The 12,078-nt window shown below is 37.1% G+C and overlaps 1 protein-coding gene across 3 annotated transcripts in view; it reads left to right on the forward strand.

The window, feature by feature from the left end:
- The window catches only part of adam12b (ADAM metallopeptidase domain 12b), a 120,179-nt gene that overhangs the window by 50,505 nt on the left and 57,596 nt on the right, over positions 1-12,078 (forward strand). For all 3 annotated transcript variants that reach the window (XR_013206700.1, XM_077239928.1, XM_077239927.1), the window contains exons 4-5: positions 6,264-6,342; positions 9,182-9,258. Coding sequence is in view for 2 of the 3 variants with exons in the window: in XM_077239928.1 (XP_077096043.1) it covers positions 6,264-6,342; positions 9,182-9,258 (156 nt within the window). In the remaining variant the exon portion in view is untranslated. The remainder of the gene's footprint in view (positions 1-6,263; positions 6,343-9,181; positions 9,259-12,078) is intronic.

A 12,078-nucleotide genomic window follows, 5' to 3' on the forward strand; every position in this document is an offset into this window, starting at 1 on the left:
AAAAAAAAACATAACTAATATGCATCTTGAGACAAAACAATGGCACTGGCATATTTTAAAATATGTCAGTGCAAGTTGCTTTATGTTTGGACGTTTGATAAGGATGAAGATGGTGCCCTTGGCTTATTTTAGATATTGAACATAACACCTTAATTACAAATCACTTTACTTTTGTTAAATGCTGTCTAGCTTTGATTTATAAATAAACTACCCATAAAAAGAGTATTTCTCCATCATCTACTAACTGTTTTAATGTCAAACTGAATAAATGTGTTAATGCTGTTTAAAAACAACATTAATTGTATTTAAACATATAAACAAGGGTTTAATTACTTGCATTAATTACATGCATTAATGCGATAACTTTAAAAAGTCACCATTCTTATACATTATGTCCTTCTATTACATCTGTGTGTTTTTGTGTTCAGTAAAAGCTGGTATTTAAGGATGTAGAGCCTTGATTCTTGCAAACATTTCTTACTGCACCTATACAGTGAGAATATAGAGAAATATTTCTTTAGCCTAGAGGATTTCATATTGTCCTTCATCCTCAACCTTCCCCCATCTCATCCCCTTACGTGAATCTTGTGTTGTGAATCTGTGTGGAAAGCTAAATCAATTGGAGACACAGCAATGTATGGAAATAGAATTAGGCCTTCAGACCAGCCATATTCTCGTATGTGCGTGTGTGAGAGGGAGATGGTTTCGTTTTTTCAATGTTGGTGTCTGCTTTGATAACACGCTTCAAACCAGAGAGAGAGAGAAACTAAACAAGAAAACAAACAAGATTACCACCTCAAAATGGCAAGATGGAGAGAAAAGGCAATAGAGAACCAGGTCTCACATCTTTTTCAGCTTCTTACACCACATGCGTCATGTTTTTAAGATGGCACATCAAGTCAAAAATAGTGCTTTTAAAAAAATGTCTCTATTCACACCATTTCAGTCTCTGTTTCAGTGGTCACTTATGTGTCCATTTTCGATCCTTTTAGTGTCAGAAAGTGCCGTAATGGGCACTTTTAATTTCCAGCAGAGCAATGAACTATCTAATTAGAAGGGCCAAATGATGTTCAAGACCTCTTGCACTTTCTCTCTCCTCCAGCAAGACTTCAAACGTTTCATTGCTGATTTTTTTCCCCTGACTGTTAAAACCATATTAGTCCGATATGGAGTCAATTAACAGCCTAATAGAATAGATGGGTTAAAAAGTACGAAGTCTGGGCTTCACTAGTAAAAAAAAAGTACTAACAATTTAGTGATTTTGGAATACATGTAATTGAATTTGATAACACTTTATTCTAATGTGTCTTCCTACACGTTACATTTATTTACTATAATAATAACTATAAATTAGGCATAATTACATGCAACTAACCCTAAACCAAACCCTAATCCTACCCTAACCCTATAGTAAGTACATGTTAATTACTTGATTACATGTAGTTAATTACTATTACTTAGTACTCAAATGTATAATTACACTGGAATGGGGACACATTAAAATAAAGTGTAACAGTTGTACCATTGGAATGTTCCCTGAGAATATCATTATATTCTTTAAAATGCCATTTAAATACCATGGATGGAATATAAACATAAAATGTAAAAGGATTAATAATATTAAAGTCCCATAATAATACATGTCACACACATGTTCTGTTTCACTGTCTTGTTTTGCTTAGTGTCATTGTCACCATTCATTCTGTCACGCATCATCCTTGTCGTTTTCACTATACATGCAACCCCTGACATTACCATTCAGTTTCATCTCTGTATTGTGGTATTTACATGACTCAGATTATGGCAAAATATGACAGAACCATTATGTATTAAAGCTAATAAATTGGTAAAGACCTGTTTCTCAACTGTTTTTGCTGCAGGACCCTTATTTTACATCCATCATTTTGTCATCTTTTGTCATTGTTCTGCTGTCACAAAAAAGACTGTGGTCTTTTCTCTGTCACAGGTCACTGTAACCGGGTGAGAAAAGAAAGAGTGATTCATCTTTTTTTCTCTCTCTACAGCATCTAATGAATGTATCAGTTGTCATCAATATGTATTATATTAACATGAGTCTGCGAACAACCCTGTAATTAAATTATCATCTCTATAATGGAAGTCAGCAGGTTGTGAAATTTCAGCAATCGATGGCTATTGATATCTGTCATAATGGGCACCATTGTATGTAAAGACTAATTAAACATGGAGGCATTTAATATTACACATTTCTTCATTTGTTTACTTGCCCCAGAATAAATTAGCTTCTAAAATAAATCCACCTGAGGTGGTCTTATAATGAGTGTTTGATTTATCTAAACTCTGAGGAAATAAATAACCATGCTGTGTATGCAAGAGCTGGTCAGTACAGTACTTGTACCCATTATAAATCTGTGGCAGAATGTGATATATACTATATATATATATACATACACTACCATTTTAAAAGTTTGGGGGTATGTAAGATTTTTCTTTATTTATATTTTTTATGTTTTTGAAAGAAGGCTTTTATGCTCACCAAGGCTGTTTATTTGATCAAAAATACAGTAAAACAGTAATATAGTGAAATGTTATAATTTAGAATTTAGAATTTTCAGCATCATTATTCCAGAAATCATGCTGATTTGATGTTCAACATTTCTTATTATCAATGTTGAAAACAGTTGTGGGGATTAATATTTTTGTGGAAGCTGTGATAAAAAAATAAAAAGATTTATTTGATGTATAGAAAGTTCAGCATTTATGTAAAATATGTTTTTTTTAATGCATCCTTGCTGAATAATATTAATTTCTTAAAACAAAAAAAACTCTTGCTGGCCTCAAACTTTTGAATCTACTATCCTATCTACAAAATCATTTAACTTAGTGGAGCAAATAAGTTTTTTTTTTCCACCCCTTCACCCGTCCTCTGTATTATCTGTTCCGGGATTTCAAGGAGATTGAGTAGAGGATTAGAGGAGCTCAGTGTTTCATATCTCAAGACACTGAATCATGATGTACTTCACAAACATGCACACACATAGCACTGCTTTCTGGCCTTTTTAGAAGTTGCACTTCTCTGCAGGTTTGTTAGTGAATGTCTTTATAAGTACTGAAGTGCTTACGATGCTGTCTGTGAGAAAGTTCATATTGCCCTCTATCAAAGACCCTTTTGTGGGTCACTGTGCCTTTGCTTACTGAGGAAGCTGTGTAGTCAGAGTTAATGGGACGACAGACATTACCTACTTTAAGACATCAAAATGGTTCACAGCATCAAATATTAAAATAGTAACTGTAAAAGTTAATGGCAGGAGACTATCCGGTATAAAATCCTTATTAACTCACCACACTCCGAATACATTACAACATGAATGTTTTCAGGCAAAACAGGCAACTTAAACAGAAGTGTGGCACATGAAGATTATTATAGAAGACTATTTATGCTACAGAGTAAAAATTAAAACAAAAAGGTAATTGGCTTTTATAATTTCCAGTGTTTCTTTATGTCTCACAAAGTGACTTTATTGCAATTGCAACTTTGTTTTTTATTTTTGGAATTGTTAATTCATATCTCACAATTGCAACTTTGTGTCTTCCAGTTTGACTTTATATCTCACAAAGCGACTTTATACCGTATATCACAATTGCTACCTTGATTTTCATAATTGCAACTTCATATCTCACAATTGTGACTTTATATCTTGCACTTTGACTATCTCTCAAAGTGATTTTATATATCACAATTGCAACATTGTTTTTCCTATTTGCAACTTTGTATCTCACAATTGCGACTTTATATCTTGCAATGTGACTTTATATCTTGTAGTGTGACTATATGTCTCTAAAAAACTTTATATACTGCATTTGCAACTTTGTTTCTTGTAATTGTTTTGTGCAAAATGTGCAAACATATTAAAATGTTAATCAAAAAAGGAAACCCTAGTAATAAGATAGAATACAGACTCAAAAGTCAATTGAAGGCTTATTTCTTACAATGTGACCTTATTTCTTATTTTAAACTAGAGCTGCATGATTAATAGGAATTATTGTGATATGGTTTAGTGCGTTTTCAAATTGCTAAGATTGTGATTTAATTAAATAAATGAGATGCGTGCTTTAAAGTGAAGTGCTGCACTTTTTAAACGTCAACTCACAATTACCTTATGAGGTGTAAACTAGCTTCCATGTGGAGTTCTACATGTACGTCTCATTTCATGCACATTTTTGAGTTTTTGGTGGCCTGTTACAAGGCCTACAATTTCCGAACATGGTGTAGATTGCTCTTGGGCGGGTTCGTTTGAGTCCTTAGTGGACTTTTTCTTTTGTAACCACCCTAATTGGCATATTACACCACATTCAGAGATCCTTTTATGATTCCCACTTCCCTGTGGACGAACTCCCACATTCCCTTGCTCATCGCTCTGTGGCACTGAGGGAGTCATGCCACTTTTGGGATTCGGATTCGGATGGCTGTCACACCAGTTCATCCCTGAGAACATCAAAGCCTTTTGACTAGAGGCTTTGAAGTTCCTTCCAAAACAACAAACTGTTCCTCCACTGGCATGTGGTTCAAATTGAGGAGAATGGGAATTGGACTGAAGTGCTGTCATTACTGAAGGATGGCCTAATGACATTAAACCAAAAATGGGTCTCACAGCAACCATGGAGGCAGTACTTGAGGGAGCTGAGCTGGTGTGTTTTACTAATACGTTAGCCCAAGGTCTAAACCAGGCAGGTTCATAAGGAGAATTCAAAATGAAGTTTTGCCCAGAGAATACAAACACTGGATCTGTTTACATATCCTGATGTTCATTTGATGAATGTGTATACAAGGGTATAATTATGGCATACATAACCCCAAAGGAGAAATATGAGGAGTGTGAGGTCTGTCAAGGTCTGTCAAGGTGTGTGTGTGTGTGTGTGTGTGTGTGTGTGTGTGTGTGTGTGTGTGTGTGTGTGTGTGTGTGTGTGTGTGTGTGTGTGTGTGTGTGTGTGTGTGCGTGCGTGCGCGTGTTCCAGAAAGAAAGTCATATGTTCTTTTGTTCTCATATGTGTGTGTGTGTTAGGTTTTAGTCAACTGAATTATTTACTTTATTCTTAAAAGGTACAAAATGCTGAAAACACTTAAATTGGGCTTAAAATTCATTGAGCTGCAGAGAAAAATTCAAAAATTCCTCATTTTTTATTTTTAGCACTGCTGCTGGTCCCTTTTTGTATATAATTTAAAGTAGGATAGCTTATTTAAATTTAGCTTATATTTAGATATTTAGATTACAACAAAACACTCTAAAAGGATTTCAGAATATGGAACACACGGAACACACACACACTCTCTCTTTAAGAGCTTCTGCTTATGTTGTTGAGGTGATTACATTTGGATTTCATCATGTCACATATCACTCTCATCTTTTGACATACCAAACACACACACACGCACACGCACACGCGCACACACGCTCACGCTCACACTCACACTCACACTCACACTCACAAACCTCATCCTTTCCCCCTCCGTTCCGATAGGCTACTTTATTCAACAGTACAAACAGTATACACATATACTCAACCAGGACAGCCTTTCAACTAGAAAGGTGTTTTTATGTACAATGGGGTTCATAAATCTGGGATTCTAATAATATTTAAACCAGACAGTTTTAGGATTTAGGACAGTTTTAGGTCATCATTTGATCTGGTGGGTCTTTTAATCATTTCCAGTAATCACAACACATCCGGTTCTGTAAAGATCCACTGAAGCCAAGTTATAGAACCCAAGTGCAATTTAACAAAACAAAAACATGGCGTGACATGAAACATGAAATAAAAGCATAAAACAAGACCATGACATGATGCTTACCGACAGAGATTACAGAGAAACAAAACTTGACCCAGACACATGGCAAAAATGAGGGCTTAAATACACAGACTAATGACAAGACAAGGGACACCTGTGAACAATTAACAGACGATTAACCAATGACAAGACACTTGGCAGGATCACATGACAAACAGGGAATCACATGACAGACATGGGATATGACATGAATAAACCAAAACGTGACCAAGACAAGACCAAATCGTGACAGGTGCCCCACATTTCCTGTTTATGTACATATCCAAAAGCAAGTTACTCTCCGCTTACTGTCTGACATACTTCCATAATCTGCTCTGCAAATTCGGGGCATTAAACAAGATGAATTTGGTTAGCATGCTGTAGTGAAATGTAACTGTGCTTAAAAAGAGTCTTTGATTTTGTGTGTGTGTGTGTGTGTGTGTGTTTTCTCTTCTAGCGGCCTGTTCGCCAGCCATTATACTGAGACATATTACAGGGAAGATGGACAAACTGTTAAGAGCACTCACAACTCTACGGTACGTCAAACAGTCTCACTCACATTCGGCACACACACACATCCCAGGAAGATATTGGACTAGCTTTTACTTGTTGGCCCAATCAATCAGATCAACTGTAATAAATTTGCATCTACTTTTCTGGGTTACTTCACAAATGTAACTTCTGTCATCATTTATTCAGCCTTTCTAACTTCTATGACTTTATTTCTTCTGGAGAGCAAAACAAAAGAAAAAGAGACATTTGGTCAAAAGTCCAAACTGCTCTTTTCTATACACTGAAAGAGGATGGGGACTAAAGACTGTCAAGGTTACCACAGACAATAAAGTATTGAAAAAGTATCACAAAAGTGGTCCATAATATCTAAGTCTTCAGAAGTCATTCAATAGCTTGGTAACACTTAGGGTCCATTTCTCACTATTGCTTATTACCAGCATATTACTAGGTATTGTCTGTTTATTATTACTTATAAAGCACATATTAAAGGCTTATTCTGCATGACCTTATTCTACATTCCTAATGCTAACCAATTCCTACCCAAAACCTAAACCTAACAACTACCTTACTAACTATTAATAAGCAGAAATTAGGAGTTTGAGGCAAAGGTCATAGTTAATAGTTAGCTAATGAGAATTTGACCCTAATCTATAGTGTGTCCAATCGCTTTATGTGAGGAACAGACTGAAACTGGAACAAAAAGGAAGAGAATGTAAAAGTAATTTTTACAGAAAATCTTGAAAATCTTACTTGATAGAACGGAAAAGAGCAGCTTGGACATTCAACTATAAAACTAATTTCGTGTTTCAAGGAAGAAAGAAAGTTTAGGAAAGATTTGATGATAAAAAAAATATGAATTTTAATTTTGGCTGAACCATTCCTATATTGTTGTCAAATGTAATGCTTAAAAATCTTCAGAAGTTAAACTGCACTGGCTGGTCCACGAGTGGCCGTCTTGACCGAAAGCTGATTAATCTTGCTGTGATGTGATGTTGACACAAGGATAGCATGTTGACATTATTGTCAGGCCTGATTTAAATTGTCTACTGGGTCTTTTGTACTTTTATAATTAGACTAGTGCTAAGAACCGCAACTGACAGCTTTAACAACATGTTACCACCCCCCTCTTCCCAATAACACATGTGTAGGCTTGACTATATTATTCCTGCTGGGCATATTTAGCTATTATTTATAATTGTTTAAGCCTGTCCAAATAACCATGAACAATCTTTTGTCTTCATAGCTGAGGAGGACTAAAAAAATATCAAGCTTTTCTAAAAGATTAGCTCGTCAGAAATTGGTAAAAACCATTTGACAAGGCTTTGGTGCGAGTGGCAATAAGATTCTTGATTGACAATCTAATTTTTTAAATGGAAAATCGTATCCAAATAAACAGAACCCAATGATCGCGGGGAAAATGAATAACAATGAGAGACTTCTTTAGTCAGAATCTATGATTTGAATCAAAAAGTGACAGTTAGCATATTCAACGATTTAGGTTCAATTTCTCAGAACTGTTCAAGTATTATATTGAAGTATGAAAATTCCGACTAAAACAGTCTAAAAAGTTAATTTCCCTGCATATACTTGTGTGATCTGTCATCCAAGGCAGATACCTAGAAAAAGCAATTTGGTATTTTCTCTGGTGATCCTTAAAATCAGGACATTATGAAAGAAAAATTACCTTCTTTTACTAATATAAGTCTCAGACTTCACTTGCTGGCCTAGTGTATTATTTAAAAGGGCCATTAGCTAGCGAGTCGTCATTTTTAGCTCTAGCTGTTTAGATATCCTCCATCTGTGTCTGTTTCTGGTATGTTCTCTGGTATTCTTGGTCTGGTAAAGCTTAAAGATGTGGAAATGGTAGCCACAAGAATGTTTTCATGTGAAGGATTTGTGCCATCAAGCGTTGATTGCTTTTGACAGAGTGGTGTGTTTTTGAACGGTTTTGTGTGAGTGATGGCAGTTAGCCGGTCCAGCCTGTGGATACCAATTGGTATTTCCACATGAAAGGTCTTTGGGGGCTTGTGCCAGCCATAACAGGGGAGAATAGTTTCCCTGTAAAATAGACCAGAGCAGACGCTGCTCATACTGGCACCGCAATGTGGGATTTTCATCAGCAGACAGCTGCTTAAATATGACTTTTGCTACGTGGCGATATGGACCAACATTATCTTGCACCTGAACGGGATCTCAGTTCCAGTAAGTCAATGATCCTATTTTATGACTAATTGGTTTTGGAAATAACCCCATTTTAACTTGAGCTGTAAGCCAAAATTCATTTTTTCGGGTTACACAGCTGGCTGTTGAGTCAGTGACAATATGTTTGGGATTTATTTATTATATGGATTAATTTATTCAGAAATGCATAGAAAATGCAATTCATACATAGAGTGACTTCTATGTTGAATATAATTTCTGATTTAAAATGTAGTCTTTTGGAGTATAAAATAAAAAAAATCTCAGGGTTATACAACTGTCCTATATGATAATGATGAAAAAGCCAAAACTAGCATGCAGAAAGATGCAGAAAGGACCATAAAACAGGAAATGACATCATAGAGAGGACTCCTGCAGACCCTCATGACTGTGTATCTATCAAGGTCAATAAGTTTAACAAGATTAGTTCAAGACAAGGTTATTTCATTGTAAAATGCAATGTAGTGTGATATAAAAAAGTATTTACATTGTTTTTACTTGAGTTGAACCACATGATATTTTAGCCATTAAATTAAACATTTTCATGAAATTATTAAAAGGTTTACCAAAACCATATGAAACCATCATGGAGACAAAGAGTAAGAACTTGGCACATGTATTTTAAACTATATTTTTAAAAGAATTTTCCTTTTCTATATGCAGATTAATTGCTATTACCATGGTGAAGTCCAAGGATACGTCCAGTCTGATGTCAGCCTTAGTACATGCTCTGGTATCAGGTAAGCACAGTATCGCCACCGTATTATCCCTGTATCCCATTATGTACAATAGGCAGTAATTTCAACCATATTGAGCTCTAATTTCCAAAGTCGTTAGAACTCCTTAAACAAGTAGTTTAAAGCATGTGTGCTTCAGTGTGGAAAGCTATTATGAACCTTTAGTTGTCAAACATTGATTGCCTTGATATTGTTTCCAGTGGACTTCACAACTCCTCCAATGTAAAGGTTCATTTAGAGACTATAAAACCGTGAGATTAAACATCAATAAAAGCTTTAGTATCATCCCATGCTTCATTGTCCTGAAGATAAGCACACAAAGGGACTGAAAGAATTTAATATGTCATGAAAAACTTCAGCTATGCCATTTGGCTACAGTTAATTTCTGAGAAGCACGGCTTTTACAACAGTATAGGTACAGTAGTTACAGATGAACCCAGTGCTTTGATAGAAACAAACCCAAGTTCCCAAGGTCTCCTGCTTGTAATTACCAGACTCTTCCTCTGAAAATCTTTACTTTATCTGCTTGATCAGAAGCCTGGAGACCTTCAGGTAGGCAGATATCAAGACAATAATCTGAACACAGAAGGTTGCTGTGAATCCAGGCCGAGATAAATGTGATTGTGTCTTTTTTTCCTCACTGTTGTGGGGGAGTGAGATGGAAATTTTTACATCTGAAAATGTTGAAATATGCAATACTGTAGATCAAATTGCAATCCTGTTGAATTGTCTCTGTTCAGTAGTTCCGGGTTTTATATTAGCAGCTTGGTTATAAATTGCAAGGAGGGTATCATCAGATATCATTTAAATTATCATTCCTTCTGAAAGCACCGTTTTTAACCATCAGCATGGCTCCAGATTTTCATCTGTTATATCTCGTTATTATATTCCAAAGTGAAAACTCACTCTCCATCTCACAACCTAATTTTGCGGCACTGTGTCTCTTATATAGATATACTCCCTTCATATTCAATGATCTCTCAATGATATCTTTCGAAATTTATTTTTTACACCCATGGCTTTATTATTAAGGATATCAGTTTTGTCACAAATGTAAATCCACACATTTGAAAACACAGGCATTTCGCTTTCTGATGAGTAGTGAGTTATTGGTCACAGAACAGGGTGGAGAAATTAAATTTGATACAACCCAGTGTCATTCTGCAGAAAAATCCACATCCACTTATTTCCCATTTCAATTGAATTTATTAGAATCAAATGTATTGACTGTAGAGCTTATTAGATGGTGGAGGGTCATCTGCTTTTTTATAATTTTACAATGATATTATATTGATAAAAAATATAATAAGATTAGAATTAGATTATCTAATCTCAATCAGAGTTCATATTATTTAGCTATCTCACTGCAGTACTAAATGGACTTCATTATTTCTCACTTTTACATCATCTTTTTTGTTTTACACTACATACGGAACAAGCTTCCTGACCTCAAGAAAATGACCTGAAAGTTATACCGTACAGATTAATAGCATTTTTGTTCTGAAGAAATCGTCTCAGGTTACGACTGTAACCCTAGTTCCCTGAGAAGGGAACGAAACGCTGCGTCGATGACGCTGTGGGAACTCCCCCCGCCTGATTGCGTCTGAAGCACGTATGTCAACTAGGCCAATGGCGAGAGTGAGCGTCATGGGCGGATGACGTCACAAAAAGGAAAGGATAAAAGCATATCCGGTCTGACCGGCATTAGCTTCAATATAGCTGAAGCAAGTCGATCACAGGAATGCAGGAAGTATGGCGGTGCGACGCAGCGTCTCGTTCCCTTCTCAGGGAACTATGGTTACAGTCATAACCTGAGACGTTCCCTTTCGGGGGAACTCGCAACGATGACGCTTTGGGAACGACAACACCAAAATGCCGTACTTACAATTGCCTGTATGAGAAACTGTTGGCAATTAAGTCATTAGCACCTGAGACCCTGGGGCAGCGTCCGGGTCCAGGCTATAAAACTATAAGCAAGAGAAATAGCCTTGACTATCCACTTGCTGATCGTCTGTTTAGAAGCTGGAGGCCTTTCTTAGGTGATCGAAAACAGACAAACAGCTGATCGGATTTTCTCCACGGGGCAGCTCTGTGGACTTAAGTGTCCAGTGCTCGTCCAGTACCACGAAGAAAACAGAAATCAAGAGGTCTCTACCCAAAGATGCATTACCCACATGTACTCCACCACCCATATGTACTCCACCACCTCGGGGTGGAGTCTCCAATCCCCTGCCTCGACAGGATGTCTGCTCCTATATTCTGGCACCCTGTGATATACACTGCCATCATGGAGTGATCAGGGATCTTCCCTAGGGACCACAGGAGAATCTGGTGCACCAGTTTGCATAGTGAACGCGATCGCAGACCCCCCTGGTGATTTATGTAAGAGACCACCGATGTGTTCTCTGACCGGACAAGCACAAGAAGGCCCCTCAGGTCTGGGAGGAAATGTCTCAATGCCTTGAAGACTGCTATCATCTCCAGGCAATGTGCCACAAAAGATGATGACTCCTCCAGAGATCCTGAGCTGAGCGCCCTTCCATTACCGCTCCCCAGCCAGTAAGGGAAGCATCTGTCGAGATCCCAACTCGATGGCAAAAAGTACCCAACACTGGACCCTGGGATAGGAACCAAGGTTTCCTCCATATAATCAAGGCGCGGAGACACCACCGCGTGATCTTGATCATACAAAGTGGGTTTCCCCTCGGGGAGAACCCTCTGGTCCTGAGCCACCACTGCAAAGGTCTCATGTACAGCAGGCCAAAGGGTATCACATTGGACGCCGGTGCCAGGAGGCCTAACAGCCTCCTAAACTGTTTCACA

The sequence above is a fragment of the Siphateles boraxobius genome, unplaced genomic scaffold (assembly GCF_051911475.1).
Source record: "Siphateles boraxobius isolate OS27281-9 unplaced genomic scaffold, OSU_SipBor_1 22, whole genome shotgun sequence".
In the NCBI taxonomy this organism is placed as follows: domain Eukaryota; kingdom Metazoa; phylum Chordata; class Actinopteri; order Cypriniformes; family Leuciscidae; genus Siphateles; species Siphateles boraxobius.